This window comes from Homarus americanus, unplaced genomic scaffold (genome assembly GCF_018991925.1).
Source record: "Homarus americanus isolate GMGI-L3 unplaced genomic scaffold, GMGI_Hamer_2.0 scaffold37032, whole genome shotgun sequence".
Classification (NCBI taxonomy): domain Eukaryota; kingdom Metazoa; phylum Arthropoda; class Malacostraca; order Decapoda; family Nephropidae; genus Homarus; species Homarus americanus.
In genome coordinates this window covers 9,447,101-9,466,332 of record NW_024731852.1, presented here as the reverse complement: position 1 = coordinate 9,466,332, position 19,232 = coordinate 9,447,101, and the positions used below count along the sequence as shown (strand labels likewise).

Genomic DNA, 19,232 nt, shown 5'->3' with positions numbered 1-19,232 from the left:
GATTGCAGTACATTGTATCTTTTACAGCAATATAGATATGGCTGTTCTTATCTATTTACATTACCTTTTACCTCATGTGGTTAGCTCTCAAGGCAAGTAGTGATAATAGTTAAAAATGAGAAAAAAGACAAGGCACTAATATTTCCTGTTAAGAAAAATCAAAACTAATACTGTAATCTATAAATTACTAAAATATAGCTGTTGTACTATCGTGGACAAAAGTTCGCTTCCTCCCAAACTGAAGCAGTATCTACCCCAATTGAGATAAAACAGCACACCCGTACCAGATGACAGTTAGGGTAAGTCAATTCGGAGACTTTCCCGTGACTCAGTTTCACCACAGGGAGTGAACTTTTGTCCACGATAGTACAACAAACCTGTGGACCAAGGCAAACACACTTAAGTGCATTTGGAAATCCAGATTTAGACATATTGATAACAACTTAGAACTGATTTTCCTATCATGTGCCTTGGAATATTACATTAGAATGCTTGTAAATTGTAGACTGTCACCAACTCACGAATCACAACCATATTCGACTACAGGTTTTTCAAACAAGATTATTTGCCTTTAGATAAATTTAAGTGTTCACATTCAATATAGCATAATTTATACAAAAACTATTTGAACGTAACTTGTAAATATTTAAGATGTAATGGTAAATGATGTGTTGTTGGTCAAAGTGGCCATTGTTGGCAGGTTTGGGGAGAGTGTAGTTGACCAATACTTATGGGTGTAATTTCTATATATTTACATTAGGACAGTCATTTATATAAATTTTACACACACACACACACACACACACACATTTTCTCTCTCCAATATAAGTCTTAAATTAATATCTCTCCTATTCATGAGCAGGGGTAGAAATTCACATACGCCCAGTGGCCCGAGGCGACAAAAATATCATAAGGGCGACAAGATTTTAAGATTTTGCTGGTCTGGGTTCGCCCGATGGGTGAGTGGGCCGATGACAGTGGTAAGACACACTCAATGTGTTTAAGAGCTTCATATAGAGAATACACTATTAATGCTAGTTATCTTAATTGTATTACCGGTATTGTAAGAGGAAGGGATGTACCCATTTTCTGTATATAACACTTTATATGAAAATTAAAATAAAATATATACACTCAATGATATAATGCAGTGTGATAAAACTGGACAAATGAGTTGGTGCAATGCCACCTAGAACACCAGGCCGGATCAGGGATTGTATGACGTCACACACAGATACCGCCGCTATTCATGTCGGTGTATGGAAACCGTGCATTGTAATGAATAAACGCAGTCTAATTATGTAGATATACAATTATTATCGAGGAATTCATTTCTATACATAATATATAAAAGCAATGACAGCAAAATTTAATACCTGAATGTATAATAGGCAAGAATAAAAACAATTAACAAGTGATGAAAACTGCCTTTCCATCAACAATCACACCATTTATTATAAAAAAAAAAAATTCAAGTACCTGTACATATTCAGATTATCACCGATACAAACAAGATAAAAAAAATAATAATGCATACAAAATTTGACAACCATTTCACACATACGTACACTCAAAACCAAATAGTAATTGACTATTGTATTATAGAACAAAGTGAATTATAAAGATATTGTATTAGAATTTGATCATGGTTAAAACCGTTCACACATTCTTACTTTTTTACTCTAACGTTATCATTATTTCTTTTGCATAAATTTTATATTATTATCTAATTTGGAAGCACTGGTGGATCTACACCAGGTTTCAGTCAAAGTCGATCCAATTTGTACGTTATAGTTCGTCCTGTGTGTTCATCGAAATAACTTGATGGCCGTTGATAATAATCAGAGGATTTAAAGTGCAGTTCGCAAACCTAAACACAGAAGTTTATTGTCTTTTATTCAAAATAAGTGGATGAATATGGTTTACATTTCGATTAGGAAATAATTTTGATATTTTGGTACATTCCCATTAGCTTCATCACAATGGAATGTGCTCCATGCAATTAATTTAGTTAATATGTGATTATTCCAGTGTTGGTTTATGATTTCCACTACTAATTAAATATCACAGTAAATCTGTGTTCCATGCAATTAATTTAGTTATTCCAGTGTTGGTTTATGATTTCTACTACTAAATAAATGTCATACAGTAAATATGTGTTCCATGCAATTAATTTTGTTAATATGTGATTATTCCAGTGTTGGTTTATGAGTTAATATGGTTTCTACTCGTAAATAAATGTCACACAGTAAATAGAACTTTGTATAAACCCGGTAAGTGCCAATGTTTAATGTTTCTTGACAAATTGTTTAAGGGCTAGTAAAAATTTATAAGGACTAGTAAATTTTCAAATATACTAGTCCTGCTGGCGACTATGGAAAAAAAATGGTGAATTTCTACCCCTGATTAGGGGTTTTCATGATATCACTTTATGCGGTGTATGGAAATTATTGTACAGAGTACCTGTATTTTATATTTGAATAGTTAATTTCATTGATATGAAACTAGCTTAAATATGTAAAATATTTAGCTATGAGAAATGCAATACTTGTATTGTCATCATCCTCACTTGCAGATTAACCCTTCCTTTTATCTTTTATACTGTACTTATTGTGGGAAAATAAAGGATTGATGCTTAGATCCCATTATATGACTGAGCCCAGACTGAGCAACTCCTGTATTTATAGCCCAAAAGCTATAGGTTGAAAATTATGCTACCTCTTAGATATTTGTGTTTGAAACTAAGGGATTGAAGTCTAGAAATTCCACTTATGGCTGACCCAGTTAATAAAGGCAATGTGCACTTGCTGATGTAACATTATAACGTATTGCCTTCAACTTTAAGGTGTGACTGTTGTTTCTAAAGATTCTTATTCAGGAATGTAGATAAGACAGGAATGCATAAGTAATCTGTGAATTAGACCCAAGCACTGCTTTGTAAGGATTAACTCTGGTTTTCAAACAATGGACTTGGTAATGTACAGGCAGACAAGTGGGAACTGTGACAAAATGTTCTGGACTGTGGAGAAGACATCTGGAACTCCCTCCGTATGTTTACTGCGGAGGGGCTTCCACATGTCTCCATACACCAGAACATTTTGTTGCAGTTTATTTTTGGTTGACAGTAGCTTTAAAATTTTGTATGGGTTTGTCTTAAGTTATGTAAGCTCGTGTCTCTTTTTAACTTAAAGGTGAAGGTAGCAACAGACGGAGTTCGCAACACTTTTTATTATGATTTCCTGGACGTCTTGGATGAAGCTCTTCTTCCATCCTTATCAATGCTCGACTCAAACCCTTGTCTCGCAGAAGAGATATGGGAAACTTTAAAGATATATCCATACCAGCACAGGTGAGCTCTGAACATCAAATTTGTCTTAATCATAATTAATATCTTTGGAGAACTTTTATTTGTCTTTCAGGTAATCCAGCAGTTGAACTGAAGCATCTGTAAAAGTTTCACCTTCATATTCACAGGGACTGTTTGACCCTTAGGCCCCGGGTTACGTTCCAAAACATCCGACCATCGCTCCCCGGGTGACGTTCCAGAACGTCCACCTATCCCCCCCCTACCCCCCTCTTTTTTATTTTTTTTATTTATTTTTTATTTTTTTTCGGTTTATCCCCACGGGGGGAGGGGGGGGGACTTCCAGCAGCACCCTAACCCAGGGCTTAAGGGTTAATGTCTGACTAGTTGTGCTTTTCTGTAACTTGATCTACACAACAGGAACACCAATGAGTATAATTGGACGTGCCTGAGATTCAACACTATTGGGGGCAGAGAAGCTTAGCATTTATGATAGTTTTGTAAAGTTGTTCAATTAGTGTACAATACGTAGTGCTTTTAGTGATGATCCTTGCCACTGTTACTCATAGTTTTTCAAGTGAAGGTAAGTAAGAATTATTACAATTAAATGATGGCTCAACCAACAAAGAAAGTTATTTTATTTATTTATTTATTTTTTTTGCTAACATGAAATAAATAAATAGTCTTAATGAACAGTAATCCGTCGCTACTATTTAAGATTTGGAAAAAAAAATATCTCGAACTTTATTAAATAAAAATAATGAAGTTAAAATCATCTGAGGAAAAGGGACTTGGATTCCTGAAGATCAGAAAAGGGAATAAAAGAATTCACCAATTTTTTTGGGTGATTCATGTATTGTACTGTGTATTAATACAATTAAAATCATAGCAAGTTACTGTATGTTGGGTATATAGTATTTAATACATTTTCACATTTCAGATATAAACTTTATGGCAGATGGAAAAATGAGACCTGTACCCAGCATCCCTTGCTAGTGAAGCACCGTGCCAGACTGCTCAAGAAAGCTAAGTTCATCATGATGCGGATCACAAAGGAGACCATCAAACCTGTGAGTCGTGGCATCGGCAAGCTCACCCACAACAACCCAGGACCAATGTTTCATTATGTAAGTACCATTTGGTTTTGTTTTATGAAGGTTTTTTGTTAATAAATTTTTAAATGCCTTCAGTCATATTTGATATTGAAAACAGTATTGTTATGTTTGTTGATTGGAATTTCATTTACAGTACTGTGTTCTTATTGAAATTAAAGAGGTGTGAGTCATCTGATATATTTGATTTCGTGCATCCATGTTTATGTTTGTGTATGCCTGTATGTGTTTATATTCATACATGCCCTGATATTTACATTTCATATCTACAATCTACATACTATACAGCACAGATGTCGTACCAGTATGTGTAATGCTTCATACTTTCTTTTATTTTCTAGATATTGATACAAGTTCAGCTGTATGACAACCTTATTGGCCCTGTTGTTGACAGCTTCAAATACCTGACATCTCTCTCATATGATGTGCTGGGTTATTGTATCGTAGAAATCCTCTCTGAAAATAAAGACCGTATAGCCAATGATGGTGAGTTATGTCTTTCTGTTTATATCGTTGCCTAACGGGTATTTTACAGTACCTGTACTCTAATTATGCATAATCTAGGGATACAGAGCTTGTCTCTTGTCCTAAGGGGTGTTGGTTTGTGGCTGAGGTATCCCAAGTCCACCCAACCGTGAGTGGGTGCTTAGCTTTCCAGTTGGAGAGGTGAACGTGGTCAGATGCAGTATTATTGTTATCATTATTATTTTAGTTTTAATTTTGTATTATAAATTTTATTTACTATGAATTATGATTATTTTATTTTTATTTTTATATTTTTTTTATATGAATTATTATTATTATTATTTTATTATTATTATTATTATTATTATTATTATTATTATTATTATTATTATTATTACTTTTTTGCCCCCAAGGCCCTGATGTGGGTCAGTGACCTGTGCCCGGGTGAGCTAATCCCCATTTAAAAAAAATAATAATAATAAAAAAGTACAGTAAATAAAATCTGCACTTTCTATAGCAGGCTGTCAGTTCTACTGTATGGGACCCACTTTCACTTAGCTTTTTATTTACAGTATAGGTATGACAAGGTTGTGTTGCTTGTTACCTTTAAATAATGAAGTTCAGTATACATAAATGTATTATGTCCTAAATAATGAACACCTTAGTAGGACGCATAATGCATCTTAAAGCATTTACTCACAAGGAGGTTATTACATGTTCATTCTTTTTCAGACTTTTTGAGTTATTTTATGTCAATGATACAAATGATGTTTTTGTGAGAAGTTAGAATGAGAATCATACTAATTCTCTTGGATGTTGTTACATTTTGTTTTAATGTACAAATTTAACTATGAAAAGTGTTTCTCAGTCTTTTTTGACACTTGTACTATATTAGTTTCAAAGGTTAAACTTGACCCAGTAAATGGTACCAGTAATAAACAGAATGAATTAATAAACTTTTTAGGTATACAGTAATACCTCAAAACAGTGGACTAATTGTGTAAGTTGGAAAAAGTCAAACCTGGGAGGAGGGCTGGATATAACATTGCTTATGTGGACCGTTTCAAGATAATAAGTTGTTGTTATAATGTTATTACTGTGTTTCAACATCTAAGGTCTTTAAGTGCATAGAACGGTTAGTAAACCACAATAACATCAATAAAAAACATGAAAGATAGAACTCTCTGTGTTGAAAATCAACAACTGTTTTCACTGATATGATTACTTCATACTATAAAGTGTTACCTGTAAATAACCACAAAATTTATCTTATGAATATAGAGAAAACTGTATATTGTACAGAACTATGAAGATAAAAAAAAAATATAAGTGTGTAGGGGTATATTGTGTGTGGTAGATAAGAGTGATCTGGGAACAGCAGGCATGAGGTAGCGTGGGTAGGTGGCTCCCTCCCCCAAGATCCCTTTAAAATGATGAATGACACACTATAAGAGGCTGGTTTTATGAGAATATAAAATTGAATAAATAAATAAATCTGGTGAATGTGTCAAAGCCCCCTCTGCCACCCTTTACCTATTTACATAATTATGTAGTGTACTCTTAGTTCTTAGGCCTACATCATACCTGATTAAACCACTGTATGGTACTGTATACAGTGAGCAAGTGTTGTTCTTTTTAAAAAAAAAAATTTACCCACAGTAATTCTTAAAATTGGTATTCTACATACAGTAATTTTACCCATTTCTTAGAACGAGTATCCTACATAATTTTACTCATTTCTTAAAACCCTCAAGTATCTTTGTTAAAAATAATATGTACTTTACATAAAAAGTTAACAAATGAGTGTAGGTAGCAATGTGTGGTGCACTGATACAATGCGTATAAAGGCAGGGCTCAAACTGAAACACGTGCCGCACGACACCCACGCATAGATGTTTAACTACACCTATGAACACACAAAGAGTCTGAAAAAAGAGAATTCCAGTGTATTCAATCTTCACATTTCACCGAGTTGTTCACCTGTTTCCTTACCCTTTTCTTCTCCTCTTATTTTTATATCATTATTCTGCACAGGTTTTAAGAAGAATTAAATAATCAATGTTCTGTATATATTCCAGCAATGGCAATCTCTCCTTGGCTTCAATCTCTGTCAAGTTTCTGTGGAGCTGTGTATAAGAAGTACATTATTGACTTAGGTGGCATTCTTCAATTTGTAGCCAATCAACTCAAAGCTGAAAAATCTATTGATCTGCTTATCATGCGGGAGATAGTCCAGAAAATGGGTGGTACGGACACCCTCGAGGACTTAACATCAGAACAGGTATGAACATCAGTCATCATTGTTTTACAACCATTTTCCACACTTGTGTGGTTTAGCCATGATTACCTGATGGCAGCTGTCAATGCTGCATGGTCTCTTGCAGCCTCTTTTGTCAGGTTCTTAACTCTAAATATGATGATCTTATAACCTCTCCCCATGTCATTCTTGACCTCAATGTCTAGTAAATGTTATAATTTAAGGAAATTTCAGGTTTACAAATAAGTTTTCAGCAAAGGATTCATGACCTCACTGAGGTCAGGTTTTGCAAGGGAAAATAAAAATAGAATCGAATAGTTGATTGGAAATTATGTGAGAAGGCAGAGTTCGGTAATTGTATGACAAAGCAGGTTGTCTGGTATTACATGCAGAGACAAATAGACAGAAACATCCAGAAATCTGACAAATACTTATAGAATAGGGAGAGGGGACCAGCATTGGAATGAAGGGAAAATGGGTCAAGCTTTGGGGGGTAGAAGGGGAGAATTAATAAGTTGAATTAATAATAATAATAATAATAATTAACGGTTTATTGAAAAAGTTCTGCAGCCCGAAGGCTGAAAATATACATTGGACATAAATGACTTATTACATACATTGGTGGTTTAACAAAAGCCTTCATTAGAGAAAGGTAAAGGAACATACAGTGAACATACAGATTAATGTAGGATTGTACGTGTTGAACAGCAAATACGTAGTGTAGTAACTCCCTCCCAGATGGTGTTAGGAGGGACCTCACGTGGTGTAGTAATTCCCTCACAGATGGTGTTATGGGGGACCTCACGTGGTGTAATTACCTCACAGATGGTGTTATGAGGGTCCTCACGTGGTGTAGTAATTCCCTCACAGATGGTGTTATTAGGGACCTGACGTGGTGTGGTAATTCCCTCACAGATGGTGTTATGAGGGACCTGACGTGGTGTAGTAATTCCCTCACAGATGGTGTTATGAGGGGGCCTCACGTGGTGTAGTAATTCCTTCACAGATGGTGTTATGAGGGTCCTCACGTGGTGTAGTAATTCCCTCACAGATGGTGTGATGAGGGACTTGACGTGGTGTAGCAATTCCCTCACATATGGTGTTATGAGGGACATGTGGTGTAGTAATTCCCTCACAGATGGTGTTATATGAGTGAGGTTTGGTCCCAGGCCTTCCTATCGTAGACGGATTAACACATCGCTGGTTATCACGGGCCGTTATCACTGGGTACCTGGGACCTCACTGTGTGAAGGTTAACTTGGGTACGACTGTTACTGTTGAGTTGTTCTCACTGACTTAAGCACTGTTCACCACTGTTCACCTCTGTTTAACACTGGTTCCATTCCTTTCCTAAATGAAATTGTAACTTCTGGCGAGAACTTGTTGATATTCCGGTGGGGAGGAGGGTTCAGGGGAAGGGGTTGGTATGGGCCAACTTAACAGTTGACCTGGCTGCTCCGAGAGGAGCGCCAGGTACGTCTTGACCCTTCGGTGGTCAAAGTAGGTGTGTGGAGCAAAGGCTTCCCATACAGGGACAAACTATTCCTATGTATATTTGAAGATGTTGATCAGAAAAGAAAAACCTTTGACATCTGAACAAGATTCCCAGTTTTTTAGAAGCAGGTTTAGCTGTTGAAACTACTGTATATAGTTTCAAAGATGGCTTGCAGGTTAAATTGATGTTCAGTGAATTTAATGTGTTCAGTGACAGTTGTATCACCATCAAAGGAGGTAGGAACTAATATAAAGTTTTCGAGTGAAAAATAGAGATAAAAATAATATTAGAGGTGTTGAATTTCACCCAGTTACATCAGCTCCACTGGTAAATACGTAAATACTTGTCTAGATCTGGATTTAATAAACTGGTCGAAATGAGTCTATAATAAGATTGTGCCTGAGAAGATGAGTGGATTTAAAAGGGTCCCTTGGTTAACGAACGCCTCGGTTAACGAAATTTCGGTTAACGAATTACCTTCCATAAGAATCTTCATTTCGGTTAACGAAAAAAAATTCGGTTAACGAAATTCTTACGAAAATGTTTCAACATGCTTTGGCTTGCTCACCAGCCGAAAGATTAGTTACAGAAATCGGTTGTAGGGCTTACATTCGTTAAAATTGGAGTAAATATCAAGAAGGTTGTACTATTCAATAATTTTCCAAGTTTTATATTAAATTTTTTAGTAATTTTAACACTTATTTAACATAATTGCAGTACAGGGAACTAGTTTTTGGTGCGCCAATCAGCCACTTCACTCACCCACCAAGGCCTCAGTTTGTGTCTGTTCAATGGAGGAAACATCTTGCTTGTGGGTCTCTTGAACACAGAGTATTTTTACATTTTTACAGTACAATTATTGGTCATTCTGAAATTTATTTAACATATTGACAATATATAGTGCAGTGTGGTGTTGATTAAAAGAAAATAATCTTGAATTACACCTAGTGAACTTAAAATTTTATGGGTGAAATGATGGCATCAAGCATGGGGTGATTTCTCTTTCACCCCCACTTCCTTCTCTTCCCCCTTCTCCTCCACCCCCACTTCTAATTCCCATCATCATCATCAACCAGGAGCCTTCTACATACACACCTCAAAGTAAGTGTACTTTACTGTAACTTTTTTTTATTTTACTTTATATGTAATTTTCGGTGAGCTGGAACCAATTACCCAAAATCCCATTGAAACAATGGTTTCGGTTAACGAACGAACCTTCTGGAACGAATTGTATTCGTTAACCGAGGGACCACTGTATATAATCAACGACCTCACCAGCCAGGACTCGAACCCTAGACCTTATGCGTGTGACCAGGGAACGCTACCATGCCATGGTTGGCGTAGTTGGTAGCGTTCCCTGGTCACACGCATAAGGTCTAGGTTTCGAGTCCTGGCTGGTGAGGTCGTTGATTATATGTTCAAGTCCGCTTGTTATATGGACTAAAAATGAAATACAGTAGGCTCTCGCCAATAACGACTTCCACAATAACGTTTTCGAGAATAATGATAAGTTACAATAGATACCCATTTTCGATAATAACGTCTGGATTCTCTTGAATAACGGAAATTTCGCGGGAAGCGTCCGAGCGCATCAATGATTGCATTTGTTTGCCGCCATGTTGATGACGTAGTTGTCCACTCCGCCTCACTCTCACACAAGGCTCAGTGGAATACAGCGCTGCGCCCACGTGTGAGATTTTCGCCACTATAACCAGTGGTTGTCAGGGTCGGTGATCAATAATGGCTTCCGCATTTTTGCCTGTGGGGGCTAGGGGAGGTGGTGGAGGGAGTGATTTGCCACCTGAATGACTGGGAACTTTTAAAGTGAGGAAATTGAACTGTCCTGAGTCTACAGTGCAAAATATTAAGAGGAACTTAGAGGAGACCAAGAAGAGTATTGTGCTGGCTAAAAATATTTCGGTAGTGATGGAAATGCGAGGCGAGCTATGAATGATAAAGGCGATAGAAACAGGTTGTTAGTGATAACAGAGCATTTTCTTGTGAAATGGTTAGCTTGTAGAATGAAAGACAGTGCAAGTGTTAGCGGCCCTCAGATACGGAACAATCATCACACCAAGCACCTCAAAAACTAAGTGTTATATTACTCAAACTCTTTATTTTGATGATTGAATAGCAATTCTTTTTATTTCAGCTAACAAAAAGTGTTAGGAGGGCTTCAAGGGGAAAAAATGGGTGAAATTCTTGTGGCAGCGGCACCAATAAACCCTTTTTACATGTATTTTAATGTCACACAAATAACGTTTTCGCTAATAACGGTGTTTTTCAGGCACCTATTTAACGTTATTGGTGAGAGCCTACTGTGTGTGTGTGTGTGTATATATATATATATATATATATATATATATATATATATATATATATATATATATATATATATATATATATATATATATATATATATATATATATATATATATATATATATATATATACACACTGTCTTTTCCCTCAGATTTTTAAGTTTCTAACATTTATTTATTATTTGTTATTTTATTTTATATTTTCATGTATACAGTAACTTGAAATGCAATAAAATCTGTACTTGTTCTTCTTTTATTTGGAATTTTCTTTTGAGAGAATTTATTGTGAGTATTTTTCTTGTTTAGCTTGATGCTATGTGTGGAGGTGAACTGCTGCGTCGTGAGGCTGGTCAGTACCAACAAGAAAGAAACACAAAGAGGTCTTCCATACGTCTCAAGGAAGCTCTCTTAGAGAATAACCTAGCTATCCCTTTGCTGTTACTCATGGCTCAGCAGCGCTCATCTGTTGTGTACAATCAGACAGAGTCTCCCCATCTCAAGCTGGTTGGGAAGCTTTATGATCAAGTAAGTAGGAATATTTTATTGTGAGACCATTCCATAAATGACACTCCTGATTGACTGGTTAATTCTCTGCCCAGATAGATGTAGCTTATAACCAGATCTTGATTGTAGTTAGCTCCCATTCTATATCCACTGACGCTAACATGTACTGTACTTCTCTCTGTTTCCTTTCTGTACTAATTTTCATTACTGCTATTGATTACATTCTCTCTCAAACTCTCTTAGTACATACTAAGAGCTGCCTTATAGTATTAAGAGAGATTCCTGGTTTTGGTCTTTGCCAAAATAAAGTAATTTTAGGAGCAAACAACTATACTCCATGTTTTCACTTAGTGCATATCTGATGAGACCACTCTACAGTATTCAGTGAGCAAATGTTCTTTTCATATACTTTTTTTATTTTATCTATTTTTTTAAATTTAAGTAAAATATGTCAGCATTCTACATAATTTTACCGATTTCTTAAAATATTTACTGCACTCAACATAAATTTATCCATTTCATGAAATCCTCAAGTATCCCCATTAAAAACTATAGTATGTACTCTCCATAAAAAGTTAACTCAATTGAGTATAGATGGCAAGGTGTGGTGCACTGATACACATGAAGGCAGGTCTGAGACTGAGACACATGTTGCACAACACCCACGCACAGACTTTCAACTTCACATACAAACACGCAAACTGTCCAGAATGATGCAGAAGTTTCTGGAATTTTTTAAATACTGCACAGTATTTTTGGTGAATAGAGGGGCAGTCCAGAGAGCACCTCAGAGTCTAAAAAGGTGAAGTCCAGTGTATAGAGGTTCAACTGTATTTGTAATAGCTGCTTTTCCCATTCTGTACTCATATTGTTTGTCCCTGTTTTTTTTAGCCTTCAAGCCCATCTCATTCTCATTTTAAGTTTGAAAACACCAGGTAGTCGATACTGTTACCATATTTCTGACTAACCAGATTTTGTCTGCATTCCAGTGCCAAGACACAATGGTGCAGTTTGGTTCTTACCTCTTTCAAGTTGTAACTATTGAAGAGCTCAATGACCGCCTGCCAAGTATTGGTGCTCTATTGTCAGATTGTCACATCAATGCAGATGTTGCATTCTTCTTGGCTCGTCCACTTTTTATACACATGCTTAATGTAAGTACTGTAATATTTTCATGAATAACATGTTGAACTGGTAGTGATGTGAGCTGATTCCCACCTTCCAGGCAGGGTATTTTGAGTAATACAGTATTGTACTCTACGTGTTTACTAGAAAGTGTGTAAAACCAAAAATGTCACCTTTTTTTTTTAAATCTTTGACAGTTGTACTTAAAAAAAAAAGTAAATGATTCGTCACACTTGTGTCATTATTGGTTTTATTGTAACTTGGCTAATGAAAAATTCCTCACTTTGATAATAATTCAGTTACTGTATCTCAGTGGCTAATATGTACAGACAATTACTAGTCAGTAGAAATTTTAGATTGTTTTTTAACTTCATAGATATAAATGATCTGATTACTGTTTCGTAGGTCTTTGAGGTGTAAGTAAAGACTGAACTTGTGTGGTAGTTTGGATATAAGCACCTGCTGCTGACAGTAGTTTAATGATATCTTGTATCAAAGACCTTGTTAGAGTTCAGCCAGTTATTGTTGCACAATATGTGCAGTTTATAGAATTGTGTGTGTAGCTGAGGAAAATAAAATGGAAAAGTTACATATATCTACCTGAAATTACTAGTTGAAAATTAACCATAACACCTCGCATCTTGGTAAGGTTAGCCTACCGTGAGCCTTTCCCAGGTAGCTATTGTTCACTGTAAATGACTAATGGAAATGCGTGAATTTTAACCCCTCAAAAATACTGTGAGTATGTAGAGTAGTTTGACCCCCTACATTTTGCATAAAAATTTGATCATAAAACTCAACTACTGTACTGTATACAGTACTCGATATATATGGTATTTGTGGGAAGAAGACGAACAAGTAAAAGGTTATTGTATGAGAAGACGAGCTTGTATAACATTGTTTGATCATGAATTTGTAGAATAAGAGTGTCATTAGGTATGTTCAGAGATTATACTGGTGTACAGTAGAACGTCGATTTAAAGCGATTCAATATAAGATTATTGATTTAAAGTGACACCCACAATTAAGGACAATATTTTAATTTAAAGCGAATCGTTCCTATTTTGCGCGAGTCAATCTGGTGCATCATATTTTAAAATTTGCACCTTATCTTTCTCTGGGCATGCTACACTGTACTTAGGACAAAGCTGTACTGTACATGTACTCAAAATAATGTACTAAATGATTACTAAAATTTTTGTCTAGTGCAAACTATAGCATGATTATATTCAAATTAATCACTATCTTATAAGAATTCCAGCAATGTAAATTATATTCTCCCCGGTCACTTCTGTGACATTTTATAAAAAAAAAATAAAACTCAATCTAAATGACAAATAAACCAATAAATACTTCACTAGACCTTCGGCGGAACTGTCAAACATGGCAACCCCCCCCCCCTCCCCTCTTCCTCCCTCCCTCTCCCCCATCTTCCCAGCCAGGGTTTGGTGGTTTTAGGCTTTAACTTTTTATCTTATATAATATCACAGACGAAAGTTAGGATAATATAATTTGCATTGCTAGAATCCTTGCAAGACAGTGAATAATTTGAATATAAATGTCATATATTTTGCACAAGAGATAATTTTTTTAGCCATTTATATTAAAATTAATTAGAACATGTCAGTTCAGTGACATTTTATAAGAGAAAAACTTAGTCACTCTTAAGGGCAGATAAATAAATAAGCACTAGACCTTGGCATCAACTGGCAAGCATAGCACCTCCCCCCCCCCCCTCTTCCCATCAGCTGATCATTAGTAAACAGACCATTTCACATCCCATCAATGTGTTGTTTATTCTAGGAGATGGGCTGAGGTGCATCTTGGTAGACTCAGTCTTTTTAGTATTTTGTGTTTCTCTCACGTACCAAACTAAATTATTGCATTGAAACAACACTTTGATTTCATGCGAATTCGGTTTAAAGCGACTTCTCTTGGAACGTATCTCGTGTTATATCGACGTTCTACTGTACTTATCTGTGGATGGCTAAATTCAGAGGTTAACCAAGTTCATTATCTCTACAGTCAAAGTATGATGAGTTGAGACGACAAGATAAGGGTGAGAAGAAACTGACACTAGAACAGAAGAAACTACGCTACATAGAAGCTTGTAATGAGGTGTTTGTGCCCATTGTGTCCAGCATAAGACCGCACTTTAGCATAAAGGTAAGTGTTAATAACATGTACATGAGGCTGTTTGCAGCCTCTTTGAAATGGATGCACTTACTTGAAAACCAGTTATAAATGGATAAGAAAATTGAATCATTGAAAACTAAAAGTCACAGGAAATTGTAGAAAAATTCTCTCATAATGGCGAGTATGATAGGAAAGAATGGATTAATGTGTTTCTTGTGACTGATATGACTTTTTTCATTAATCTATGCACACTGCATCAATCATCAAGGACTTGCCCTTCCCCATTTCCTTTTCCCCTTCCACCAGTGCAGATGATACAATATCCTTAATTTCCCAATTACCCTGTAGGTATGGGAGGACATGGACCCATCCTTCTTCCTCACTTTCTGGACACTGACAATGTCCGACCTGGAAGTGCCTGTACACATGTACGAGAAGGAGATAAAGAAGATTGATCCAAATGTAAGTCTACAATAATCATGCCATCTTTCTCCCTCTCTTAGCTTTGTGTATATTTTGAAGTACAGTAATTCTTCATTCTCAGATGGGGGGGGGGGAGGTGAAGTTATCAAATAGATTGAATGCTGTACAGGTATCCCCCAATTTACGATAGGGTTGATTCCTGAAAACCCTAATGTACTTCAAAATATCATTAATCGGGCCCCATTTAACATGGGTTTCAATTGGATACGTTACTGGCCTGTCCGACACAGATTTGTAATACAGAAAAAGACGATCCTACACTCATTAAATAAATGTTAATGTTTTTCATTCATCCAAAACAGCAAAGTATCACAGTGATCATAAGACTGTGCAATATATTTTACAATGATCACTTCACTGTCACCAAAACAGTTTTTATTCACTTCAGTCACTGAAAAAGTTATTAGTCATTTCACAGACACTAAAACAGTTATTAATCACTTCACAGACACTAAAACAGTTATTAATTACTTCACAGACACTAAGACAGTAATTAATCACTTCAGTCACCAAAACAGCAAAATCCGAATGTTAATGTTCTCTTTTTACCAATAATGGCGAAGTATTACAGCGATCACAAGGCTAAGCAATGATAAATAACAATAATTTTGGTTACACGATCCAGGGCAGGAACAAAGCACAGGACAATAATGCGCAGGATGGCTGTGAGGCAGCATGTGGGTAGACGAAGCTGTGCGGATGATGGAAAAGTAGTTTCTGCACATGTTGGCCATCTTTGATTTGACAAGGGGAAAGATGCGCTTCCCAGTGTTTATATTCCACTTCAGCAAGTTTAACTTTGCAATAACTATTATTAATGCAGATTTTGTAACAAATTGATCAAGGATGATAAAATCTAATTATCATTAGCGCAGAATATCGTAAAACAGATGATCGTAAATCGGGATGTTTGTAGTCAGTGTAATATGCACATGTGTTACCACTATTATGTAGTTTATGAAATACTGTACAGTACAGTTCCACAAATCTGAAATATTGTACAGGGTATACCTGTACTGTACAGTACTCTGATGACCAGAAACCTTTTTCTTAAAATAAAAATACATTAGTAGATACAGTGACCCCTCGTTTAATGAACTCAATCCGTTCTAGAAGGTCGTTCGTTAACCGAAACCATTGTTTCAATGGGTTTTTTGGTAATTGGTTCCAGCTCACCGAAAATTTCCTAAATTCAACAAAAATGGTAGAAAAGTTCACTTACTTTGAGGTGTGTATGTAGAAGGCTCCTGGATGATGATGATGATGGGAATTAGAATGGGGGTGGAGGAGAAGGAAGAAGAGAAGACATTGGGGTGGAAGAGAAGTCACCCCATGGCACCATTTCACCCATAAAATTTTAGTTCTCTTGGTGTAATTCAAGATTATTTTCTTTAAATCAACACTGCACTGCATTATATATTGTCAATATGTAAAATATATTTCAAAATGACCAATAATTTGCTTGGAAACACAGAAAAATAGCATTTAGTTGAAGAGAGTCTCAAGCAAGATGTTACCTCCAGTGAAAACAGAGAGAGACTAACGTCTGTTTGCTGTGTTAAGAGGCTGGATGCCGCGCATTAAACTAGTCACTTTACTTTCAATTATGTTCAATAATTGTTAAAATGACTAAAAAATTGAATGTTAAACTTTTAAAATTATTGAATAGTATAAACTTCTTGATATTTACTAAAATAGTAAGGAATTTAAGCCCTAGAACCGATTAATGTATTGGCGGACTGATACTAAAGCTGGTTGCCCGGTCAGTGCAAGCGAAAACATGTTGAGGTCGGTTCGTAAGAAATTCGTTAACCGAATTGAAGATCCTTATGGAAGGCAGTTCATTAACCGAAATGTCGTTAACCGAGGCGTTCGTTAAACGAGGGGTCACTGTACAGTTGTCACTATGTGAATACAGTACATACCATCAAGTAAAGAACAACAGTACACAGTTGGAATTAAGAATACACTGTTAAATAGAATAGAGCAGCAATCATATCACAGTAAATGCTGTGTTGTTTACATATACATTGCTCAAATAACAGTGGCAAAATTAGTAACTACAGACATCATCCTGTATTTAGCGAGAAAAAATTTCTTGTTTGTGTCCTGAGTTACGTACACATTGTATGACATTGCTCCCTTGGCCCTAAATTTTTATTTAATTTTTTCCTTAATATTGGTAGTACATCAGAGGGTGACTTTATATCGGATTTTCATAATCTTTTTTTCAGCCTTCTGCAAATAAAAGAAAGAAGGAAGCAGATCGTCTTTTGGCTCTGAAAGAAAAACTCCAAGAAGAGGAAAAACGTCAGAAAGAACATGTGGAGCGTGTCCTCGCTAGATTACAACAGGTACTGTAAATTAAATGAATAAGTGGTAAATTATATTTTAACAACATTGTTATTATAAAGTATTGAAGAAAATGAAGGTGGTTTATCATTATGTGAATAAATCATGGTTGTGTAGAAGATAAGTTATCACAGCCTAAATTTTTTTGGGTAGGTGAAGAGATGAGTAAGGTGGAATGAAAAGTCACTGAGGGGAATGAAACCAGAATAGTATTCAGTAATATAAAAGTTTTTCATTTTAAAAGTAAGAGGCCATTTCAGTGTTAGTTTTTTATGAAGATCAAAGAGTGGAAGAGTATTTAATAACCTTTGGGAAGTTTGCAAATATTTTGTAGTGTTTTATAACCTTTATGTGGTATTGGGGATGGGTGTGCTGCTGATAGTGACTGAGATTAACCATGTAGATATCTTACTGTGAAAGGATAGCACTTTAATTACAGGAGCAAGAATGAAGAAATAATACCAAGGAAAGGAGAATGTCTTTGCACTCGTTTTTGACCACGTGTGGTAATTCTTTTCATCCATCTTGACAGGAGAAAGATCGGTGGTTTATGCTGCGGGCTGCACGGTCTCCTAAGAATGACACAGTTACTGCATTCCTTCAGCTCTGTCTCTTCCCACGGTGTACCTTCACTGCTCTTGATGCTATATACTGTGCTAAGTAAGTCATTTTCTCAATTTTTCTTCTTTAGTGTTATTTTTTTCTGTAAAGAAGCTGGTTTAGTGATTTATACAGCTTATCAAAATTTTCTGTACATATTAGTTACTACATGCTTATATGAATGACATCCCATTCACATGAATCCCCAAACTCTGTCCTATCCTCCATATTTCTTCAAAAAAATTTATTTTTAGGATAGTTTCTTATATTATTTTAATCTACAGATTTGTGAAGATGTTGCACAACCTCAAAACGCCAAACTTTTCCACGCTAATTTGTTACGACCGGGTGAGTTTATTTTATGATAAGCATTATTTTTTGTCATTTAGTCTCTTAAAAATCTTGCCATCCATCACATACAGGTATGTGTCTTTTGCTTTATTTTGACCCTTTGAGAGAGTGAGAGAGAGAGAAGAGAGATAGAGAGATACCTGTACTCCCCTGTTGACGTTCCGGAACGATCATCTGGGGTGCCTCGGTTGACGTTCTGGAACGCGTGCCTTTTCGCGACATTGTTTGAATGTCCAGTGCAGGTTATCAGGTTCCAGCGTGACTATTTGCCTGTCGCGCCACACACACTGCCATAGGGAAGCTTCTGGAATGTAATTACCTACTTTTGTTTATTTCATTTTCATTGTTTGTCCATTTTATCATGAATCAAAGTATTATTGCTAAAAGTAGTGTAGTTGTAGTGTAGTATTACTAGAAAATAATGCTATGAATATGTTATACAGTAAGTCCTCACTTAACTTTGTTTCTGTACTATGCCGCTGAACTTTAGAAACCAAAATTTTGTTTTCCGTCCCGGTGATGTGATACTACATCGTTTTGCGTCGTCACGGACTATTTTCTACGGTGCATCACCCGCTCTTGTCTGACCGCACTTTGCTCTCTCAGCTCGGCGCGCTGCCCTCACTCGTGGAACGTCACAGCGTCCCCAAGTGACGCCAAGCCAGTCTCTGTTACGACTTCACATCATTCGTGCTTTTGCTCTAAAACTGTACTCTAACCATTCAAA

The 19,232-nt window shown here is 36.0% G+C and overlaps 1 protein-coding gene across 2 annotated transcripts in view; it reads left to right on the top strand.

The window, feature by feature from the left end:
- The window catches only part of LOC121868042 (THO complex subunit 2-like), a 75,056-nt gene that overhangs the window by 9,306 nt on the left and 46,518 nt on the right, over positions 1 to 19,232 (top strand). For both annotated transcript variants that reach the window (XM_042368299.1, XM_042368298.1), the window contains exons 10-20: positions 3,192 to 3,349; positions 4,245 to 4,431; positions 4,758 to 4,902; positions 6,960 to 7,162; positions 11,261 to 11,479; positions 12,448 to 12,612; positions 14,609 to 14,749; positions 15,068 to 15,181; positions 17,437 to 17,556; positions 18,087 to 18,214; positions 18,439 to 18,502. In XM_042368299.1, the coding sequence (XP_042224233.1) occupies positions 3,192 to 3,349; positions 4,245 to 4,431; positions 4,758 to 4,902; positions 6,960 to 7,162; positions 11,261 to 11,479; positions 12,448 to 12,612; positions 14,609 to 14,749; positions 15,068 to 15,181; positions 17,437 to 17,556; positions 18,087 to 18,214; positions 18,439 to 18,502 (1,644 nt within the window). The remainder of the gene's footprint in view (positions 1 to 3,191; positions 3,350 to 4,244; positions 4,432 to 4,757; positions 4,903 to 6,959; positions 7,163 to 11,260; positions 11,480 to 12,447; positions 12,613 to 14,608; positions 14,750 to 15,067; positions 15,182 to 17,436; positions 17,557 to 18,086; positions 18,215 to 18,438; positions 18,503 to 19,232) is intronic.